The sequence below is a fragment of the Macrobrachium nipponense genome, chromosome 16 (assembly GCF_015104395.2).
Source record: "Macrobrachium nipponense isolate FS-2020 chromosome 16, ASM1510439v2, whole genome shotgun sequence".
NCBI classification, from domain to species: Eukaryota; Metazoa; Arthropoda; class Malacostraca; order Decapoda; family Palaemonidae; genus Macrobrachium; species Macrobrachium nipponense.
Window position 1 is genome coordinate 36,259,382 of NC_087209.1, and position 24,982 is coordinate 36,284,363.

The 24,982-nt window shown below is 36.3% G+C and overlaps 1 protein-coding gene and 1 long non-coding RNA gene across 2 annotated transcripts in view; both read right to left on the reverse strand.

Moving 5' to 3' along the window:
* Positions 1-273: 273 nt before the first annotated feature.
* Positions 274-15,728, reverse strand: LOC135195659 (uncharacterized). Its single transcript, XR_010310207.1, has 3 exons — positions 15,657-15,728; positions 4,893-4,996; positions 274-308 (listed from the first exon to the last, which is right to left on the reverse strand). It is a non-coding gene; the product is annotated as an uncharacterized LOC135195659 (long non-coding RNA).
* Positions 15,729-18,025: 2,297 nt separating this feature from the next.
* LOC135195306 (mucin-17-like) overlaps positions 18,026-24,982 on the reverse strand; it is a 140,304-nt gene continuing 133,347 nt past the window's right edge. The window contains exons 24-26 of the mRNA XM_064221567.1: positions 21,216-21,376; positions 19,519-19,619; positions 18,026-19,098 (exon numbers count right to left, since the gene is read on the reverse strand). Of these exons, the coding sequence (XP_064077637.1) occupies positions 18,824-19,098; positions 19,519-19,619; positions 21,216-21,376 (537 nt within the window). The 3' untranslated portion in view covers positions 18,026-18,823. The remainder of the gene's footprint in view (positions 19,099-19,518; positions 19,620-21,215; positions 21,377-24,982) is intronic.

The following is a 24,982-nucleotide window of genomic DNA, read 5'->3' on the forward strand; positions in this document are numbered from 1 at the left end:
AATTGTCCATACTATGGTCTAGACAACTGATTCCTAGTTCTGATTAAGGATACTTAATGGAGGTAGTACATATGTCGCTTGAAAGCTTCTCAGTCGTGATACATGAAGCGTTCCTAGTTTTGGTACATAAATCTCCAGTTGTTACGTATGGGGAAATTGGGCTGTATCCAGATGTATCCCGAGGCCATGACGCTACAGTAGGCATTGTAGTATTTGCCAGGGGATCTGCAGAAGGACCATTTGGGGCACTTACACCGAAATTCTATTTGGAATTCCTCCTTGCAGATTTCGTTCCACCAACAGGTTCTCTGGAAGGAAATAATAATAATAATAATAATAATAATAATAATAATAATAATAATAATAATAATAATAATAATAATAACGGAGACAGGGAGGAGGTAGCGCCTATAGGCCATGAAAACTCCGTGGACGAATAAAGGGTGTAAATGTATTAGCTACACCATTGTGTAGAGGAGGTATGAAAACTTTTGGAACAGAAGAATGTGAGAGTGATTAACAGCAAGTGTGGTTACGGGTGACTGGAAACAAGGAAGGTAGAGCCAAGGGTAATATATTATGGATGGTGATTCGTACAAGTAATATATGCAAGTACGTACTGTATACGCATCGGAAGATAATAGTGATGAGAGAGCAGGTTAAGTATGTCTTAGTTTTACCAGACCACTGAGCTGATTAACAGCTCTCCTAGGGCTGGCCCGAAGGATTAGATATTTTTACGTGGCTAGGAACCAATTGGTTACATAGCAATGGGACCTACAGCTTATTGTGGGATCCGAATCACCAAAAACAAATTCCTCTGATTCTTAGGACTAGAGAGAACAGGCAGCAGGTAACACAGAAGAGGTGAAGCCGGGTCCAAGAAATGAAATGTGGATGTTGAGTGCAAAAGACGTTGAAGCTATTGAGATGGACAGTACGTAGTACAGTAAGAAAGCCTGAAATGGCGAGAATAGTGGTGTGAAGAACCGGAAAACGCTTCATGTAGATAAAAGGTCGATCATACTTTTCCGTAACAGACCGGTCATGTGGAAAGAATGGAGGAGTAGAGTCTAATGCAAATGGAGGATTCTATAGTCTAATGCAATGAGTGTACAATTCGGAAGTGTTAAGAGAATGGAGGAGAGGAGAGGAAGAACCGTAAACCTGCAAGAGAGGTAGTGTGGACGGGCTATTAAGGTGAAGGGTTTTATATATATATATATATATATATATATATATATATATATATATATATATATATATATATACATATATGTATATATATATATATATATATATATATATATATATATATATATATATATAAGTATAAGTGCGCTCAGGATAAGGCGAATGACACAATTATCGTAAATTGGTGGGATGAATTGCCAATGAGCCTTCTTTATTATATAGGCGTAAGAAATGATTAAAGTGTTTGTTTTGTTTGTATGTTTTTTTTTTTTTTTTACGTTGCATGGGGGTTTAAGTTCTGTATGTGTTTGTGTATGTGTGTGTGGGAGAAAGACCCATTACAAACTAAATAAATACGGGAAACCATATTTTTCAGCAGTAACTTCGGCAGCCGTGTATGGTAAAACCTGAATAGGGCGGATGAATAAGTGTCTTGTTTTTTCTAAACATAGAACAGAAAGAAATCGACCAAGTAATCAGCCAAGATACGCAACCAAGCCTACTCCTCTCTCTCCTCATGGAATGAGGATGCCAGCAACCACCTTCCCCGTCCAACCCCTTGGATGTTCTAGGAGGGGAACTGTGTGCAGAAGACGTCTTGCTTCTTTGGGGGCTGGGGATGGGGGCCCCATCGGAGTACTGACCATACTCAACGTTGAATTAACTTCGGTGGTCATTTTTTCCCTTCTATATAAAGAGGAACTCTAAATGGATAAGACTAAAAAATAGATGATGCATTCTCTCTCTCTCTCTCTCTCTCTCTCTCTCTCCCCGTTTATCACCACTTCCAGATGAATGAACTTCCGAAGCTGGTTCTTCCGCAGATGACCTTCTCCCCAACACTGGCAGTCTTTAACTTAAGCTTTAGAGAGTTCAAGCGAATATCATTAGATGTATTCGTGTTACGGTTGATAAAAAAAAAGAAAAAAAAAAGGGAGATAATAATACATGGATACAGACGTGGAATTGTCTGCTTCATTTACATCTATCATGTATCACATCGTTGGTATAAAAAACTGCCAATTGAAATTCTATTCACTTTAAAAAGATGGGACGTTTAATCCAAGAAACAGATGCAAATTCTAGAAGAGCTGAAAGTCTGATCCAGAAACTTTCCTTTTAGTGTCTTTTAAGAACAAATTCTTTCCTGATAAAGCTACTGCGAAGTTTACCGATTTTCATGGAATAGGAGAACAGTTTTATGTGGAATTCTGTACTTTCTTCTGTGGTCCCAGACTCATTTCACCTGCTAGATAGAAGACCCATTTTGCCTCGGTCTCCACGCCATTAGAAAGAGCTTTGAGTTACCATTAAAGGTATCATTAAATAATATCATGCACCGCCATAATACAGAATACATTAAAAAAAAAATCTCCAGGCTCATACAATACTGGAGGGTACAATTAACAAAACCCAAAACTGCCATAGAGTGAGATGCCATTTAAAACTCTAATCATATTAAAGGGTTCAATAAAAAAAAATCCCAGATTACTGTAATGTAGGATACTAAAATCTCAAACTTCCTTAATCATTAGAAATACCGTAATGCAGAATACCAAAGGAAAGCTCTCAGATTTCTATACCACTCGTAAACTCAAATTTCTATACCGCTGGAAATCGTCTAGATTTTTATAAATCTGGAAAACTCTCAAATTTCTACACTACTGGAAAACTCCCAGATTTCTATACCACCAGAAAACTCTCGGATTTCTATAACACTGGGAAACTCTCGGATTTCTATACTTCAGTAAAACTCTCGGATTTCTATATCACTGAAAAACTCCCAGACTTCTATACCACCAGAAAGCTCTCAGATTTCTATACAACTAGAAAATTCTCAGATCTCTATACTGCTGGGAAACTCTCAGATTTCTATAACACTGGGAAACTCTTGGATTTCTATACTTCTGGAAAACTCTTAGATTTCTATACTACTAGAAAACTCTCAGATTTCCATACTACTGAAAAATGCTTAGATTTCTATCCCACTGGAAAACTCTCAGATTTCTATACTACTGAAAAATGCTTAGATTTCTATCCCACTGGAAAACTCTCAGATTTCTATACTTCTGGAAATTTCTCAGATTTCTATACCCCTGGAAAACTTTCAGATTTCTATACTACTGGGAAACTCTCAGGTTTCTATACTACTGGAAACTCAGATTTCTACACCTTTGGAGAGCTCTCAGACTTCTGTACTTCTGGAGAATCTCAGGATTCTTTACCAATGGAAAACTCTCAGATTTCTATACCATTGGAAAACTCCGGTTTCTATACCAGTGGAGAGCTCTCAGATTTCTATGATGTAAAGTATCGTTACAAACCTCGGATGTCAAATATCGAAGCTCACTGGTGTTGCTGCTATTCAAGAAACTTAATGATTTAATGTCCCGCTCGGTTCAAGTGAAAAAGCAATTTTCACATGTTTTGATGGGAATTGCTGCGATCACTAATCCCCTTCCTTTTGTAATTAATAATACAAAAACTAGTCTTGTGATGGCTGTAAAATGCTCGGACGGATAATCAACGTTAATAAAAACAGGGCAGAATGATTAACGCTGACGTTTTCCCGGAAAATTATGAAACCAATTTTCACTTCACTAAAGGTGAAACGAAGCGAATAATTAACAACCGGGTTTCCTTTGAACGTTACGAAGCAAACATGGACGTCGTTGTGTGGGAGGTATAAAACGATGAACCAGCTCAAATTAATTCGAAGGCTCGTGATTTCTCCAAGACAAACAAAGGAGAGATACCAACTCAAGTCTCCTTTAACATCTCAGAGTAAGTCATGTAACTGCCCCGAGCACGTCGCTCATATATATTTTTTGGTGAAGCGTCGCAACCACAAACGACGGAATGGACATTATGAAAAATCAGCCCTCCGAAATATTCAAGGATCTCGTCGGGATTTTCAGAGACACGGCAGTCATTTCTGGACTAATTTGCCGAAAGTAAACTTCAGGGATATATGTAAAAAAAAAAATCGAATGTTTTCCTAAATGAAAACTAAAATGAGTTGCCAAGTTGCCCTACGGAAAGATGATGGTCTTCAGAGACTGCTTTCTCCTTTGTCCGTGAGTTTATCGTTGTGATCAATTATTTAAATCAACGTTCTCCTGTATAGCGTTTTCTGTTAGTCGAGGTGTGAACGTGTATGTCATAAAATGAGATAGTTCAATCATATTCAATAAATGTTGCCAATTTCTCTATGATTCCACCTAGTAAAAGGAAATAGTTTATGTTGTCAAATTGTAACGCAAATTTATAGCCAGAGTGAATCGAATGTTTTAGAAATATAAAACAGATACCTGAAAATACGAGTATATGTTATGTAAACGAAAATATATAACACGTGCAGGAGAGATATATCGTGGCAAAAAGATTTAATGAAGGTACGATGATGGATAGCCAGAATATTGCATTTTTGTATTGTGGTGCAAAAATAAAACTGTTCTTTACTTACAAAATAGCAAACCAAATATTTTGACAAAGAGCATGTCACTTCTGAATAAAAAATTTCAACATTAAAAATTTGTAACTTATCAAAATGAAAGAGCTATGTCTTTGAGCAAAGGAGTAACTGCAACAGAGAGAGAGACACAGAGAGAGAGAGAGACAGAGAGAGAGACAGAGAGAGAGAGAGAGAGACAGAGACAGAGAGAGAGAGAGAGAGAGAACAACTGGAATCATCGTACCTCTGTAGTGTACCTCCTGATAGTCTGGTCGTGGTAGCCCCTCCTCTTGACGTGGCCTCCGAATGTTGAAGACGCGAGGAAGGTCACGCATATGGCGACCTGTACTGGGAAGAAGACCAGCTATTGTCAGAGGATGAATCTATGTAATTAACAGTTTTATTTACTTTCGATAATCCAGTTTAATTAGCAACTGTATTTGTTTTGGATGAATCGGTGTAATTAACAACTGCATTAGTTTTGGATGAATAGGTGTAAGTTTGTTTGTTTGTTTGTATGATGTTTTTACTTTGGATGGAACAAGTGATTATTCAGCAACGGGACTAACAGTTTTACGTGACTTCCAAACCACGTCGAGAGTGAACTTCTATCACCAGAAACACACATCTCTAACACCTCAATGGAATACCCGAGAATAGAACTCGCGGCCACCGATCACGCCACTGAGGCGCTCAATAAGTATAAGTAACAGCTGCATTTGTTTTGGATGAATAGGTGATATCAACATCTACTTTTTTCTGGATGAACTGGTGTGATTAAGAGTTACATTTATTTTGGATGAATTAATGTAATTAACAATTGCATTTGTTAATAACTGCATTAGTTTTGGATGAATAGGTGGTAATTAACAACTGCATTTGTTTGGGATGAATCAGTGTAATTAACAACTGCATTAGTTTTGGATGAATAGGAGTAATTAACAACTGCATTTGTTTTGATTGAAACAGTGTAATTAACAACTGCATTTGTTTTGGATGAATAGGTGTAATTAACAACTGCATTTGTTTTGGTTGCATAAGGTGAATAACAACTGCATTTGGTTTTGAATGGAATTAAGTTTGGTAATTAACAACTGCATTAGTTTTTGGAATGAAGGATAAGGTGTAATTAACAACACTGCTATTTGTTTTAGTTGAATAGGTGTAATTAACAACTGCATTTCTTCTGGATGAGTAGGTGTAATTAACAACTGCATTTCTTCTGGATGAGTAGGTGTAATTAACAACTGCATTAGTTTTGGATGAATAGGTGTAATTAACAACTGCATTTGTTTTGGATGAATCAGTGTAATTAACAACTGCATTAGTTTTGGATGAATAGGTGTAATTAACAACTGCATTTGTTTTGGATGAATCAGTGTAATTAACAACTGCATTAGTTTTGGATGAATAGGTGGTTATTAATAACAACAATGCAATTTGTTTTAGTTGAATAGGTGTAAGTAATTAACAACTGCATTTCTTCTGCATGAGTATGGTGTATTAACAACTGCATTTCTTCTGGATGAGTAGGAATTGCCAACCTAACTTGCTTTGTTTTAAGGAATCAGTGTTTAATTAACACGTGCATTTGTTTTGGATGAATAAGGTGTAATTAACAACTGCAATTTGTTTTTGATTGATGGTGTAATTAAACAACTGCATTTTGTTTTGGATGAATAGTGTAATTATAACAGCGTGCATTCTTCTTGATTTTGGAAGTAAGTTTAATACAACTGGCATTTGTTTTGGATGAATAGGTGTAAAATTTAACAACTGGCATTTGTTTTGGATGAATAATGTTTGTTTTAATAACAACTGGCATTTTGTTTTTAATTAATTAAGGTTTGTTTAATTGAACAACTGCATTTCTTCTGGTGAGTAGGTGTAATTAACAACTGCATTTGTTTTCTGGATGAAGTAGGTGTAATTAACAACTGCATTTGTTTTGGATGAATCCGGTTGTAATTAACAACTGCATTTGTGATGGAATTGAGGTGTGGTAATTAACAAAACTGCATTTTGTTTTTGGATGAATAGGTGTAATTAACACTGCTTTTTTGTATCGTGTAATTAACAACTGCATTTGTTTGGATGAATAGGTGTAATTAACAACTGCATTTGTTTTGGATGAATCAGTGTAATTAACAACTGCATTTGTTTTGGATGAATAGGTGTAATTAACAACTGCATTTGTTTTGGATGAATCAGTGTAATTAACAACTGCATTTGTTTTGGATGAATCAGTGTAATTAACAACTGCATTTGTTTTGGATGAATAGGTGTAATTAACAACTGCATTTGTTTTGGATGAATCAGTGTAATTAACAACTGCATTTGTTTTGGATGAATAGGTGTAATTAACAACTGCATTTGTTTTTGATGAATAGGTGTAATTAACAACTGCATTTGTTTTGGATGAGTAGGTGTAATTAACAACTGCATTTGTTTTGGATGAATAGGTGTAATTAACAACTGCATTTGTTTTGGATAGAATCATGTGTAAGGGTTGGCAACTGCATTTGTTTTGGATGAATATGTGTTAATTAACACTGCATGTTTTTGGATGGAATCAGTGTAATTACAAGGTGCATTTGTTTGTTTTGGATGAATAGGTGTAATTAACAACTGCATTTGTTTTTGATGAATAGGTGTAATTAACAACTGCATTTCTTCTGGATGAGTAGGTGTAATTAACAACTGCATTTGTTTTGGATGAATAGGTGTAATTAACAACTGCATTTGTTTTGGATGAATAGGTGTAATTAACAACTGCATTTGTTTTAGTTGAATAGGTGTAATTAACAACTGCATTTCTTCTGGATGAGTAGGTGTAATTAACAACTGCATTTCTTCTGGATGAGTAGGTGTAATTAACAACTGCATTTGTTTTTGATGAGTAGGTGTAATTAACAACTGCATTTGTTTTTGATGAATAGGTGTAATTAACAACTGCATTTGTTTTGGATGAATCAGTGTAATTAACAATGCATTTTGTTTTGGATGATCGGTGAATTAACAAACTTGCATTTGTTTGGATGAATAGGTGTAATTAACAACTGCATTTGTTTTGGATGAATAGGTGTAATTAACAACTGCATTTGTTTTTTATGAATAGGTGTAATTAACAACTGCATTTGTTTTGGATGAATGAGTGTAATTAACAACTGCATTTGTTTTGGATGAATAGGTGTAATTAACAACTGCATTTGTTTTGGATGAATCAGTGTAATTAACAACTGCATTTGTTTTGGATGAATAGGTGTAATTAACAACTGCATTTGTTTTAGATGAATAGGTGTAATTAACAACTGCATTTGTTTTGGATGAATAGGTGTAATTAACAACTGCACTTGTTTTGGATGAATAGGTGATATCAACATCTACATTGTTTCTGGATGAATTGGTGTAATTAACAATTACATTTATTTTGGATCAATTAATGTAATTAACGTTGCATTTGTTTTGAATGAATATATAATTAACATCTAAATATTTATGGATGAATTGGTGGCATTAACAACTGCATTTACATTGGAGGCATCAGCGTAATCAACATCCAAATGTTTCTTGGAAGAATCGTGGCAGTCGCATTTACGTTCATTCTGGACAAATCTGATGAATTTGCACGTGCGTTTATTGCGAATGCATTTTTTAATGAATTGGCGTATTTAAAAGTAATTTCGATTGCCGGTAATTAGTAAATAAGTATAATTACCACGTAATTAACATTAACTTTCATTTTGAATTAGTCAGTGTGATTTACATCTGCATTTATTTTTCATGGCTCAGTGTAACTAACATCTCCATGTATTTTGGATGGATTAGTGTAAATAACATCTAAATTCAAACCCTACATTTATTCTGCATGAGAAAGTGTAACTGATGCATACATTTGGCAAGCATGTACTGCATATATAGGCAGGTGTGTGTGTGTTTGTTTGTGAGTGAGAGAGGTATGAAGCTTTCTGTCTGAACCTATTAATTAAACCTTAACTTGATGTACATTTATTGTGTTTTGAGAATCATCCAGAAAGAAACCTTAGAACAACGACATACAGGCACATACATATATATATTCTTATGCTGATGCTTTTGCAACACATAAGAAATATTGTTAAAGTGTTTGCAATATTTTCAGATTCACTATTATTTCTGCTTAGGATTAATATGTTCTAATAATGTGTGTTCAGAATTCACAAAAAAATATAATTTAATGTTAAGGAATAACGTAGAATGTGAACAGAGAGAGAAATTTGCTTGTTCGCCAGAGTCGATTTGTCATTCGTCACATGAGGCTGCATGGTTCTAATTCTTTTAAAACAATCATGCGATGGATGCTGACCATCTCGAGCCATGTGAAGTTGGCATCATCTTTCGTAAGACCGTTTAAGAAGGATTCTGGCTAAAATGTTCAACGTACGTCTGAAACCTTTCATTTAATATTAGTAATTGGAGATTCCTATTGCATTAAAACTATTTAATTGTGTTGTGGAAAGGCTTCAAGATACCAGCGAATACTTTGGGTGGATGAAGGACCCCGCAGACTAAGGTAAAACATTATCAAGCCTCAGAGACGAGAGCACGAGTGCGCAAGTTTACCCAGCTGCTGGTCGAGAGTAATGAGATTGTGACGTCAGAAAAAAGCGAACATTTGTGTCTGTTCGCATGCCAAACAGGGTGTGTTCATGGAACCCTCTGGAACAATTTCATGCGTTTGTGTGTATGAACACCAGGACTCCTTAGAGTGTAATATAATGAGACCGCAGGTGACAAGCGGCCATTCTAGATAAGAAACTGTTGAGTAATCCGTGGAGATAGACCTAGGGGAAAGCGCAGAAGATCCATCCAGAAAGGTAAAAGTGATAAAAGACTTTGTTAAACAACTGAACATTTTACAGATGCCCTGAGAGAAACCGAAGTGCAGTGAAAAACATTTTCTTTTTCTCCTGTCATGATTATGCTTATCTATTTTAGTGAGTGCATATCCATTTTTATGCTGTATCCGATAATTGTGGTTATTTTCCTCAGATGAATTGAGATGAATTATTACTAGGAGTGATTGCATTTCATGTGTTTGGGAATTCCAATTCATTTTCTCTTTTTACTTTGTTAGTTTTTTTGGGGGGAAATACAGGCTCTATTTTTGTATCCCAGAGTTTGGTTTTATCTTAGATTTAATAACTTGATTTAGCTACAGAGACGCCAGTTCGTGGGGGACGCTCGAGGTAGGTCACGTTAACAGTTGGTGTTTTCCTTTCCTTTTATTAGACAAGGTCAAATATATATATATATATATATATATATATATATATATAAATATATATATATAGTTATATATATATATATATATATATATATTATATATATATATATATCTATATATAGATATATTATATAATCACTGAATATATACATTAATCTCAGGCATTATATATATATATATATATATATACTATTATATATATATATATATATATATATCTATACATAATATATATATATATATATATATATAATATATATATATCATATTAATATATATATAATATTATATATAATGTATATTTGAAATCATTTATATTATTAATTCTCAAAGGTCAAATTTTAAATATATATATATATATATATAATATTATACTTAATAATATATATTATATGATATATATATATCTATATGTATATATATATATACTATATCTTTATATATAATATAATAATGTATATATATATATATATATATATATATCTATATATATATATATTATAATTGTAAAGGAATATTGATTTATTGAATGTAAAATTGCATAAAAGCTTGAAAATTGATATTTGCATACAAAAAAAGTGTGTACACTAGACAACAGATGGCAGCAGCGCTTGGCGTAGGCGGTAGTCGCCAAGGATAATGTACCGAAAAATGATATTTGGTCCATGGATGTCTAGCGTGAGTCGGGTATATAAAGGCCCAAAACGATGATTTTCGTTGGAGCTGAAACAAACAAGTGATTATATAGTTTATCAAGTTTGAGGAATATATGGTAATGTATTGTTTATCCATTTGGACGTTTTCTTGTGTGATGTAACGTTGGTTGCCACTAACTTTTTGATGTTACAGTGAATTATATGTTATGTTGATGTAAAGCTTTGTGACTTTGGTATTATATCTGTAAAATGCAGTGATTAGTGATGAGTAGTCTTGATGAAGTGCTGTATGGCGAGTCTTTGCTTTTGTGTAATGCGTCCGTAATTTGTTTAATGTTCTGTTTGTGATTTAATTTTTTCCTAACTAATTGTTATTAAAGTACATTTTAAGTTATAGTAGGTTGTCACTGTTTCCTGATATATTCTCCTCGTAAATCCTTACCGTAGAGAGATTCTTTTTTTTATGTTACAATATATATATATATACTATATATATATAATATATATATATATATATATATATATATATATATATAATCACTGAATCACATACATTAATTCTCAAAGCACTTTTAGCACCTTCACTGACTATATTCTGCTATGAAGTCCTATAATTACGATCTCTACAGACTTCACTGGAACCTTCATTGATTTCACAATGACTGATAAAAGAACTCGCCAATAGATTTCGTTAAAACTTTAAGAATTACAATAGCGAGGCACATAATTTTCGACCTTCTGTCAACACGAACTACTGTAAACACTTACGTATTATTTCTTCACTAAATCTTATGCTTTCTTTTCATCGAAATTTTACTAAAACCTCTCTAAATGTCTGTATAACTTACATTGTGTTACTATGGCCTGTACTTATAAATGTATATCACTGAATCATATACATTCAGTGCCTATGTACTAATTTACAGCCCTCACTAACTGCTTCCTGTCACTGAGTCCTTTGATTATAATCTTCGGAGATTTCTCTTGAACCTTCAGTCATTTGATCCCGTTACTGGAGTCTGTGCCTTCATTCTCTGTGGACTTCATTACAAAACTGAATACTCTATGCATTCAGTCCCGAGAGACTTCACTGACATCATCCTACTCATTTGCCCTATGGTGGGGTGCTGCTGTCAGTGAGCCTCATGCGGTGCACTGTAGGCATTACTCAAGGTTCTTTGCAGCGTCCCTTCGGTCCCTAGCTGGAAACACTTTTGCTCCTTTTACTGTAGCTCCTTGCACATTCTCTTTCTTCCATCTTACTTTCTATCCTCTTCTGATAATTATGCATAGTGCAATTGCTTTGAGGTTTTCCTCCTGTTACGCCTTTCAAATCTTTTACTGTCAATTTCTCTTTCAGCGCTGAATGACCGCATGGGTCCCACCGCTTGGCTTAAATTCTGTATTCAATTCAGGTCAATCCTACTCATTTGGTCAATACAGACTACGTTAGGATCTTCACTAAGTTTGTTCTTTTACCGAATACTAGTAAATTGATTCCATTCTGACTTGATTAGAACACTAACTGTATCCTGTAACTCAGCATCATTCATTTGCTTCTAGCAGACTTCACCAGAATCTTCACGAGCCGTACTCTATCACAGAGGCCTAAACATCCCTTATAGACTATTGAAGAAGGTCACTAAATTCTTTAACTTAGTGGCTCTCAGCCAGGAAGGGAATTGTGACCAAAGATTGGCAGGCTCAAACTGGCTCTCGGACTGCACAAAACACAGTGTGCATTTCCCTACTGAGAGATCGCGCTGGGTTTTCTCTCCACTAGCTTGTATTTTTGTGTTAGCATTTTGTAGCATATTGTTTGGAATGCACATTTAGAGGCAGATAATTTTGGAAAGGGGGTGTGGGAGGAATGACATTCTGACATATGATGAAAGGGTGCGTGGGCCAGAAAAGGCTGAGAACTACTGCTTTAAAATTAACTGAATACTCTGGTACACTCCCTCTATATTTCACTAGACATTTACTGGTTATATCCAATTAAAGTTAGTCCCTATAGACTCTATCAGAACCTTCAGTAACAATTGAACTTTATACATTCAGCTTCTCATGGAATTAACTAAGGTACATTATCTCCATTGTCTTGATGTGCGCAATTACCTCATGATAATCTTATACAATAGCCTTAAGAATATTAGCCATCGATAAAAATTCTGTTATCTAAATAGCCACAAAAATGTGTATCAGTAAAAAAAAGTTTTCCATAAATATTGTCAAAATCCTCTTTAGAAATTATGGTCATAGAGGTAATATATTTGTCAAAAATTAGCCCTACAAGTAACAGACTTCGCCAAAGAACTCGAGTCATTTAAGAGAAAACGGAGCATTACTATTCTACGGAATCACTTAGCAACCAGTCACTATTGCGCTCATACAGAGCATCCTAAGGAGTGAGGCAAGAAGTTCTAAATTGTGGGGAAGATGGCAAAATGAGGCGTCTGTTCCTTAAATGACATCATCTCTGTCTTTGCAAAGTGCCATCTGCAGAATCTGTCCTTAATATTAGACATCATCTCTGTCTTTGCAAAGTGCCATCTGCAGAATCTGTCATTATTATTATATTTCTACAGTTACTGTTATTACTGGTTTTTATTTGTTCATTATTACTGTGACTATTATCAATTTAGAGTTTTTCTACGTTCAATTTTCGTATTTAGCCCTCTGGACCTGACCACTGTAACCAGCTAAAGTCTCTAGCTGGAATTTAATTATATACAATCTGCTCACTAATTTTTTTTACTTTTAATGATTTTTTTTACTATTCTCAATGTTATTACTGTTATTATCATTTTTATTATTACTATCTTTTATACTACTTCAGCAAATGCCTGGATATTGTCGATTATTAATTTTTATACCATGTATCTAGATTGTACATGTTACTGTCTGTACTTTGTATAATCCATGTACATATATGGCTTGAGCTGAAAATAACATTTATTATTATTATTATTACTTATCTCTTATTAGAAGTATTGCAAAATTCCTGCAGTGTCCTTTCAAAACCTTGATCGAATCCTGCACTATCAGATTTAGCTTTTCCTATGATTGAATGGAATATAGAATTTAGGCCAAAGGCCACAAGCGCTGTGAACCATGAGGTCATTCAGCGCTGAAAGGGAAATTGACATTAAAAGGTTTCAAAAGTGTAACAGGAGGAAAACCTGGCAGTTGCACTATGAATCAATTTTACGTAAGGAGAGGGTGGAAAGTAATAGGGAAGCATGGGCGCCCGCACATAGGGGCAAGATGGAGGGGCACTTGCCCCCTCCTGAAATCCTGGAAAACATGCATATAATATAATATAATATAATATATATATATATATATAATTGATTACATTTAACTACATAATTTGTTTTCCTTCCATTTTACAATATATTCTTTCAGTTTAAGTAAATTAAAGGCATCACTATGTATTATATAATATTTGTATGCAGTATACAACTACGTTGTTCTTTCCAGAAATATTTGAATTCATGTGAATAGTATATGGAACTATTGAAAAAAAGTCAATGTAACCACTTATTTTTTTCTTTATCGCATCTTGCTTCACTTAAATTAATGACATCGCAGATATATATAAATATATATAATTTGCCCCCTCATGGAAAATATGCTGTGGGCGCCCATGTAGGGAAGAAAGGGAAGAACAAAGGAGCTACAGTCAAAGAAACGTCGGGTTGCAGCTTGGGAATGAAGATACGGTGCAAAGAACCTTAAGTAATGCCTACAGCATCGCACGAGGAGCACTGACGGCAGTAACTCCCTACGGGGACTTTTCCTATAATGATGGCACTCCGAACTTTTCATGATAATTTGTCAAAAATGATATTACGTCAAAGACTACATTGAGCACATTGTAGTAAAGGCAAGGACACTCAAGTAGAGACTGGGAGAAGAGGGCACGCTTAACGCACAATTAAAACTTTTTACCTGCAAAAATGATAAGATAAACATATAAAACTCACATCAAGTCCAAGCAGTCTAATGAAAGCGGCAGTGGATCAAAATTAGGAATGAAAACCCAAGTTGTAAGCTGTAGAAGCTACATATAATAATAATAATAATAATAATAATAATAATAATAATAATAATTCTGGATAATGATCCTTGAACGCCCTTAGGCTCACTGATTTCTGGTCTGTAATGCCAAGCTTATGAATTCTCTCTGCCTCAGCTTTTATCGATTCGTACAACTCGTACAACCTCTTATCCTATAAGAGGCAAATCTGCAGTCGTTCTGTGGTTTGGACTAATTCTTCTGCATTCTACTCCTCTTTCTTATTTATTTATTTATTTTTTTTATTACTTATATATTCATTGTGTGTGGGATTTAGGCTAAAGGAGGCCAATCGGTTGCCCGTTATTTCGAGTTCTGCATTAAAAAAACTTTTGAAAATCTCCATCAACTTAGGTTCATCTCGAAGAACGCTTTAAAGAATACAAATTTCAACCACAGGAAAATATGGTCGTAACGGAAAATGCACGAAAGTTCAAGGTCACACAGATAACCTTGAAAACCTTTCAAGTTGGGACTTTCATTCCTCCTCTTCCGTGGCGGGATACTTAGATCACGTGACCCAGTCAGCCACGTGCCATTGGCTAGCGAAAACACTCCCACTGTAAGAGGGACTAGATCCAATTTGTTCAGAATACGACAAATTATGCACTACACTCTGTTAGCTGGTAAATACACAGAGAAAAGTCCCGTTCAGATCAAACCTCAAAGACAGCGCACTAACATTTTTCCAAATTACACACATGCACACAAGAAAAAAAAAAAAAAGATAAACAAGATGCAGACGCCTCAATCAAACGATGTTTGTTGTGTACGTACGAGGCGTCTTGCATCAGCACCAATTTAAAGACATTGGTATTAGCGTCAACTACGTCTCACAAGGGATTCCGTCGAGAACTTCACAACGACTATTGTCCTTGCCACACACTGGTTAGGATATTTTCACAAGATATTCAAACGAACAATGCACAGAGGAGGGTTAACAAATAACTTCTGGGATATCAATCGGCTACAGAAATGCACGGAATGATAAAACTGAACGAGTACCGTGACAAGTTTAAGGAGGCAGGCCATGATGACTCTACGAGCTTACAGCACTGTGACAATTGAAAGGCTTCGCCACTAAGACTCCGTTTGCGTCTCCCGCCCGCCTTAGCCACCCTCCCCCTCCCCCCCCCTCGGCAAACCTCCATCACTCTTTCTTACTTAAGGTTAACCTTCCCCTCCCTCCTTGCACCGGCCCACCTGTTTCTTCTCAATCGCCGCTGATGGAATCGACTATTAAGATTCAGGGAGGTATTCATGGGAATGAATCCAATTCCTGCGCATTTGCACACCTGAAATTCTAAATTGGGAAGTCTGTATCAGTTCCTCTTCATTTAATATCGCCTTTTTTTGATAAAACATCAGTTTAGCTGAATTTTCTTTCCGCTCTGAATATTCACGATCAAAATGCAATACAAATGTGTCATGTCCATGACATCTGTTTTCACTGGTCATTCTATATTTCAAAAATTCAGAAATATAAGAAAAAGGCCGTTCTGCAGTTGCATGATTTCATAACGTTGACATTCCCTAATTTCCTGCTCTCGTTTGAGAATCATCAAATGTTATCGTTTTAGTTGTTATTTGTACATTTTGTTCTCACTGACGATTTTTTCTTAATCTTTTATTATTAACAACGCTGCAATATTTAGCAACTCAATCTACAACGAAAAGTAAAGGTATGTACCCGTAGCCTTTCGTCTTTTGTTCCTATGTCTCAAATTCCCAAGTCTGGGACATTCAACCAGCAAATGTCTCACAGTGAAGGGCACAGTACAATCATCGCAAAAAAAGTTCCTGTCTTGGGGATGTGATAGAGGAGGCAATTTTATCCTATCTACAATTCTTGGAAAGGATTGTAATATAGAGCAGTTATATATCTTTATGAGGGAGGCTGGCCTCCTCAACAAAATTTATATTATATAATAGAATATCTATGTAAGAGTTTATATATTTGAACAAATTTATTCATATAAATATATATTTAGATTTTTTATATTAAATTAATTTTAGATTTAATTCTACTTTTTATTTAAATTTATTTCGGTGTCAATAACCGAGATGTTATGACACCAGTTTTTAACAGACATAATCAATCATTCGTCTTTTGTTCACGGAATCCTCAGGGGAACTACCCGAAGTCTTCTTTGAAGCTAGAGTAAACTCAATCGAAAAAGGATCTTTAGTCTACACTACCCTCATATGTTTTAAATATGTATTCACTTCAAACCCTTATTTCGAAGCGCTGACTATAATTAATTGAATTGAATATAGAATTTAGGCCAGAGGACAAGCACTGGGACCTATTAGGTCATTCAGCGCTGAAACGGAAATTGGCAGTAAAAAGGTCTGAAAGATAACAGGAGGAAAACATCGCAGATGCACTATAAAACAAATTCTTAGGAGAGGTTGGAAAGTAAGATAGGAGAAAAAAGAATATGGAAGGAGGTATAGTAAAAGGATCGAAACGGGTTGCAGCTAGGGGCTGAAGGTACGCTGCACAGAACCTTTAGTAATGCCTACAGTGCACGGCACGAGGTCCACTGATGGCACTACTCCCTTATGGGAAGTAAATTAAAACGTCATTCTCATCAGAATAGCTATCTTGGTAAATTTCCAGATTAATTCTGAATGGGGCAGCACACTGTAAGTACATAAATATTCCTCTATATATTACGTACTTACACACTTAATTAATAGCAATGTGTGGCTCAATGTACCGCCTGTCACGTACCAGTCCACTCAATGTGAATGGGCGCTATCGTGCACGCACGGTCTATTTGGACCGTGTACACGAAGCCAAGGTAAGTAAAAAATGGACCGAAGTTTCTTTGGCGCAATCAAGTTTTCTATACAGTGTATGATGCCGCGATCCACGAAACTTTCAGCTCCGCCCCTCAATTGTTGGCGCCTATAGCAGTGCCAGACGCACGATCATTGCTAACTTCAGCCTTAAGATAACACCTACTGACGCTAGAGGGCTGCAATTTGGTATGTTTGATGATTGGAAGGTAGATGATCAACGTACCAATTTGCAGCCCCCTAGCCTCTGCAGTTTTTAAGATCTGAGGGCGGACGGATAGACGAAAAAGCATCGAAATAGTTTTCTTTCACCTAAAACTATAAGCATGGAGTAGCATGTCTTTTCTATATATGTGTACAGGATCCTTTTAGTTTAATGGTTAGAATGCTCTCCTCACCAGCTAGAAAAATAGAGTTCGATTCCCGACCAAGACATAAAAATAAAGGCGAGGCCAATTAGCCCATCATTTCGGTGGGACTTGAGTAGTCAGTCCGTTAAATGCTGAAAGATTAATGCACCCCGGAAGTAACCCCGCTTAAGAAAAGGATTAAAAAAATCATTCTGCTTCTTTACGGTGGTATGCTGAATACATATTTTTATTTCTTATATTCGACCATAAAGTAGATACATGACCAATTCAAATGATCTACTGCCTTTTAGAGCCAAATCATAGTATTTCATTTCTTCCTGTATAACAACAAGTAGATATCACAATTTCTTTCCTTAATCTAAAACAAATGACAATGAACAAAATGAATCCTCACAGTCAAGGTCACAACTTCCAAATGCTTTTAAATTTGACATCCTGTAGGTGGCCATCATAGTTCCTGTAATTACTTGAATACCATGAATGCTAACGAATGCTAAATCGTGTGTTCGTTTCTCATGTTAGACGCGCAGATGTTTTCGCCTATGAAAAGAGGCAACAGTAAACCAAATATCTTCAATTAAAACTTTGCCGTATGAAATAGATTCTGTCTTCTGTTTTATACTAACATGTTTTTCGTTCGTTTTTCTCGTTAAAATAAATCGATGGCAATGAAAGTAATGTTTGTCCTTGTGGTGTGTATAATTATGAATATCTCTCCTTCTGAATGTTTGTCTTGTCTCATGTATATTTTTTCCATGTATAAAATGGAAAGCTTTCAAAGTATTCTTTTGAGAACAGAAAACAAAAGCATGCCTAAACTTAGTTGGATTCTCTCTCTCTCTCTCTCCTCTCTAACCTAATTCTATATCTTACGTACGTATTAAGCCCAGAAAATAGGAAAGACACTACTGAACATCTGATGGCTACGACGAGGTCATTCTCTACACACCTCACATCAGATGCTCGCTCTCTCTCTCTCTCTCTCTTGTCGTCCAGCTACTGGAAAAACTTGACTTGTTGCTCAGATCTGGGGCTTCTCTCGTCGCACTCCAAAATGACCGCGAATCCTGGAATGTATCGAGAGCCCTCAGAGGTCCAGGGCGCAGCCTCCTCGCAGTATTTGGAAGGGAGGTCGGGGTAACCTTCGTCGGTAGAGGAGGAGGAGGAGTTCGACGACTCGAACGAGTCCAGCGAGGTCCTCCGGCTCTTTGGGCTACTGCTGGTGCTGCTGTTACTGCTGCCGCTGCTGTTGTTGTGGTTCCCGAAGGATTCTGGGGAAGTGGGAAGATCGTGACGTGAAATATTTAGGAGACTGACTTTTGCCAATGATTCGGTTAGGAATTGAGGATGTGTGGTTATTTGCATACATGTAGGATAGAAATGAATTTTTCTTCTTTCTCTCTGTCAGTCAGTCTGTCTCACTTTTTACTAAAAATTTACCTGGTGAGATTTCTTCGTAAGAGAAAAAGCCATATTAGAACCCTGAAATCACTCTTATTTTCTGCTTCTCTCTCTCTCTCTCTCTCTCTCTCTCTCTCTCTCTCTCTATCTCTCTCTCCTCTCTCCTCTCTCTCTCAAAAAATTAACTAGTAAGTCTTTTATACCCAAGAGAAAAAGTCAAATGACAACACTGAAATCATTCTCGTTCACCACCTCTCTCTCTCTCTCTCTCATGCAATTTGCAATGTTACCTAAAATAAAAGTCATCTGAGTGGAGTTCGATTGCTGGCTTCCATGTCTGACAGTCCTGGGTGGCCGCGGGGAGGCGACATCCACAGGGGCAGGTTGAATCCTGAAAGAAAAAAAAAAGCAAGAAAAATAATAATAAATTGATGGAGAAGAAGAAGAAATGAAAAACTAGAAGCTACAAACCTTACAGTGTTTCATGTGATACGTCAAGAAAATAGTTTTAAATTTACATTTTGTAAATTTTCATGGTCGTCATTTACCTGTGAAAACGATTATCATGCCAATATTTCGTAGATAATGTTTTTCTTTATTGCATAGAAATTGTACAGAATCTTAGCTCTTTATTTCGGTAAATGGGATAATAATTAACATGACAACTACAAATTTCCAAGAAAAGTGACTTGAAATTATATGGAAAACCGATTTTCATAGATATTGTAAACGTCAAATAATAAGAAAAATAATGTCAGGTGAAAAACAAAGCATGAACTGACCTCCAGCTTACTCTGAATGCGTGCAAGAGTTTTCCCTTATGCATAAGTCATCAGCATTATATTCCTAACTTTTAACATAAATCAAAACGTGCTAAAATCTACGGTCAAATAGAATCTTGTTTCACTAACATAAACTAAAACAAATACGCTATATTTTATAAGAAATAATTTTTCTCTACTGTTTAACGTGTAAATTATTTATTTTCTACATTTTCGTTCTAATAAATAGATCATAAATATCCTATCCTAAAATTTCTGCATCTTTAACACAACGCAACACACCTTTTCCAGACCTTTCCTACCCCACAACAAGAGCACCAAGAACAACAACAATAATAAGGTAGTTTGTAGGTTTACTCCCCGAGTATGCGATAAAACTAAACTAACAAAAATTGTCATGACTGAACTAATGTAGAAATTCTTATATTAAATTACAAAATCCTGACTAATAAGTAATAGATTTCGACAAAAATGACTGGGCGTGGTCTAACCTAACCCACCGTGACATAACAATGACGTTTTGCATTCTCCGACCTGGATAAGAACCGCCCGATCGAGACTCACTTCAATGTGGATGATTATATTAGTCTTATCATGACTTATTCACAAACTGTAACCGCGTAACAGACCTTCCCTCAAAAAGCGGGAAGCCATATCTTAAAGACTAACCATAGAATCTTCTTGAAAATAATCTCATTAAGTTTCCCACACCCAAATGACCGTCGTGGAGGGTTCATGATTGAATTGATTTAACCTAACCCGACCTAATCTAACCTAGGAGCATGGCAGAAAAACCTGGGTTTGTGCAATACTCTAGTAGATTCACATCAACCGTGCATTTGACGTCTAGGCCAGTCCCTTACAACGCTCCTGATTGGCTATTGAGAAGCCAATCACAGGGCTGGAAACTCTCAGTCTCTCTCGAGAGTTCACATAGGCAGGATGTATGTTCCACCTCTTTTGAAAGACGCATCCCTCAGGAGAGGTGGAATGTACATCCTGCCTTTGTGAACTCTCGAGAGAGACAGAGTTTCCAGCCCTGTGATTGGCTTATCAACAGCCAATCAGGAGCGTCGTAAGGGACTGGCCTAGACATCAAATGCACGGTTGATGTGAATCTACTATAGTCTACATCCCGGGAATTTGTGTCCCGCTTAGCTCGAGCTCCTAAAGACTTGACATGAATATTGAACATGTTATCTTACCTTCTCCGCCTTTGGGAATAAGTGGGCGGGCTACTTTCTGGCGTTGCAGAACCGAAGGTCACCGAGCTGTTTTCATCCTTGCTCAACGCTCTGACAGGCGTGGGACCTTGCTGACTGACGACAGCTACTTTCCGGGTTCGGCGGGTCGGAGGTGCCTTTGTCTTTGTGGATTGAGAGATGTATCAGTGAGGAATGGAGAGAGAAAAGAAAAGCGATTTTATTTATATATATATAGAGGCGAGCTGTGCAAAGGAAAACTGAAGGGAGAGATGCTGCCAAGAAAAATGCAGAAGCTGAATTAATGAAAAATAAGGGAGAGAAGCTGATTGAAGGAAAATTCAGGACTGGAATTGTAACGACGAACAATGAAAGAAGGGTTATACGGCTGATAAAGAGAGAGAGAGAGAGAGAGAGAGAGAGAGAGAGAGAGAGAGAGAGAGAGAGAGAGAGAGAGAGAGAAAAAGTTTTGATGCTAAAATGATGACAGAGTTACTTGAATGGAAAACCATGAAGCTGCAGATCAGTTTTGTGCTAAAACGATAAATAACAATAATCGTAACCTGATAATATGATGAAGTTGCTAAAGAAGTAATGATAATTCCACATCTATATTTTAAATATGATAGGGAAAATACCACCCGAGGTTCGACAGTGTTAAAAAAATAGCTATTTTTCTTACAGTCGCATGATTATGAATAAAAATAATAGACAAGCGCACCAGAAATTTTGTAAATCAGTTGATAAATCACAGTTGGAAAATGGCATATGTTATTTTGTGAATGATGATTTTTATATCAATTTTTCTATAAGAGCAATAACTTTTTTTTTCACAAAGTGCTTCCATCAAGAAAAACAATAGAGAAAAAACCAATAATAGGAAAGAGCATCTCTAAAAATTTCTGAGGACCGAACAAAGAGAAGCAAAGAAAGTGAACACGAAAGAACTAATAACGGAAAAGGACAGCACAGTTGATTAAAAAGAGGCCATGGGCAAAGGTGACCTGAGCCATCTTGCTGCAACTGCAAGTATATGGTAAAGATTTGTAGTACATATCCGTGTGTAACTTTGAACGCTAGTTGAGACTCCGCCGTTGGTCCAGGGTCTCTGGTGTGAACAGGAGATCGGCATTGCGTGAGGAGGTTCCACTTACTAAGTCTGTCATTTCCGACTTGATAATCCTCTGGCAGAAAATAGGATCTTTCCCAGAGAGTGACTCCCAGGGGGTTTCGAAGGTCATCTAGGACTATGTCTTGGGTGTCATTGTCTTTATGATATCTAAAGTCTTTTATTATGCGTTTACGGACTTGTACTAAACACGACGCAAAGGTGGATAAATCTCTTGGGGGCCACTATCTAGGAAAGGCCCAAAAATATTTCATAGGACTTCAGTTACTTCAATTATTGCAACTAATTATCGCTTCCTCAAAGGGGGCCACTGCCCCTCCATTCGAACAAACCTGCAACCCCTCAGTCCAAGGATAAGTCAGTTTTAAGTAAAAATGATCCAGGAGTTCTAGAGAAGTAGATTCATGACTGAAAACCTAGTAAGTTGCTTATCTTCTTTTTGTTTAATCAGTGCTAAGTAGATATATAGCATTACGTAAGAAATTAGTCTAGACCAGTGTCGTAATTAAGAGGGGGTGGGGGCGGTCCGTCACGTGCGGCATTGTACGGGGGCGGCACTCTGGCATCTTTTGAGCAGGTATGGTCTGGTATAATTTTTGATTTTCTAGCTTATTTCGCTTGACAGGAGCACTAAACGGCGATTTGTAAATCTGCTGGGCTGTTTTTGTTATAGCTTTATGAAATAAAATAAATGATTGAGATGTTAAGGTTTAAAATGTGCGTTTAATTTCCACCACTTTAGGACTTTCAGAGTTCGCCCCGGCGCCACTAACGCTAGCTACGCCACTACGCTGATAAAATGGGGAACATCAGAGAACACAACGTTAATTCTGTCTACACGACAACAGGCATGTATCCAATGGTCTTTGTATGGCTCTTCTTTTGGAAAACGATGGTATTTTATATTGGAGTTTTTCGTTTTTCACGTGTATTAGAACAGCCAAATACCGCATAGTTATTTGGCATCGTCACTGATAGAATGAATGAATTAATAAAAAGATATATGGGCACACAGCAAGTCCTGTTGTTTACCTCACGACTATGGGTAGCAAACAAAAGCTTTGTTTTGGTTAACTAGTGTGACTCCAGGGCGCCTGACGTCACGGTATAGGTGATTCATACCCAAAGCTGGGGTATCTAGTAGACCGTGCGCTGGACATACACAGATAAATACAAACGAACAGACGGAGAGATGGACAGAAAACGAACAAACTTCAATGAGGAACCTCAACATCTCTCAACTGAAGTGAGCTAAAAAAAAAAAAAATGCAAACCGACATTCTAAACACTTGTCTCTCAGAATGTCGTATATATGATGAAAATAAAAAGCTAAAACAATTGCAACAGACTGAGAAATCTGAACGGGGAAAACAGAAAATGTTAGAAGAATCAATACTTTACGAATGATGATACAAAAATGTGTATATAATACCTACATATGTATATTAATATACATACATACACACATATGTATGTATGCATACATATATATATGTGTACATCTATATATGTAAATAGATATAATACTCAGTAAAAATCATTAATGTTAAAATATAGATATTAGAATCGTAACGTTGAAGTTAAAACCAACCTGACGCCTCAAAGAAAGTCAACCGAGTGACCAGGAAGGGCACCAAAAGGGCGAAGAAACAACTTGCTACAAAAAGTGGAGCAGAAGATTGACTCTTTAAAGATGGAACCAGTTGTTTGATGGTTAACGACTCGAGGATATGGAGGGAGGTTTCATCAGCAGCTTGTTCTAAGATTTCAAAACCGTCATAGGAAATCAAAGATTTACACTTAACATAATGTTCCCCATTTTTTCTGTCTCTTCAGATTGGCTCTCTTTTCATAATGAGGTTGAGTTCCTTAAAAAATGTTTCCAGAATAACTGCTACCCGAAACTTTTATTTGAAAAATATCTAAAAAAAAAACCCTGGAATGATAAATTTTAGTAAAAAAAATTCCAGCACGTACAGTACCTAAACTTGATTTTTATGAAATTGTAATAGCCACAATGCCCTCTTAACTTCTCAAACTCTTTGCTCTTCTTTTGGATACGCTTCTCACTTTGCCTTTTACGTGTGATGACAAAATTTTTAACTACTCTAAGGCAGATTTTGAAAATATACTTTTACTGTCTTAATCCCAAACTCGTTCTAAGGAATCCAAGAACAATTGGATCCATTTGAGATTTAAAGACACCGTACCATACCTCATGCGTTCTTTGGTGGTGTACAAGTATACTTGCCCCAGATGTAATCTCGGGACTGGCGTCGGATCCACCAAAAGAATGCTAATATTGCGAGTCGATTCCCATCTAGACGCCGCATATGTGGTGACTGTTGCACGGAGGTGTATACAGCAGTTCTCTTCACAAAATGTTTCTTTGATGTCTAGGAATGATTTTTTAGCTCAGGTACGCGATTCTAACATGGGGGAGATTTTTTCCAAGATGGCCGCCAAGATGGCCGCCGGACCGAAATCGGTTGTGCCCGAAAATTTGTCTCTATCTCCTAATTGAGGGTTTCCAGAAAAAATGACATGAGTTCAAAGTTGTGTAAAATACAATTTTACACTAAGCCTTTCATTTATAAATTCATTTACTTATATTATGCCTTATAGTGTAAGTAAAAATGAT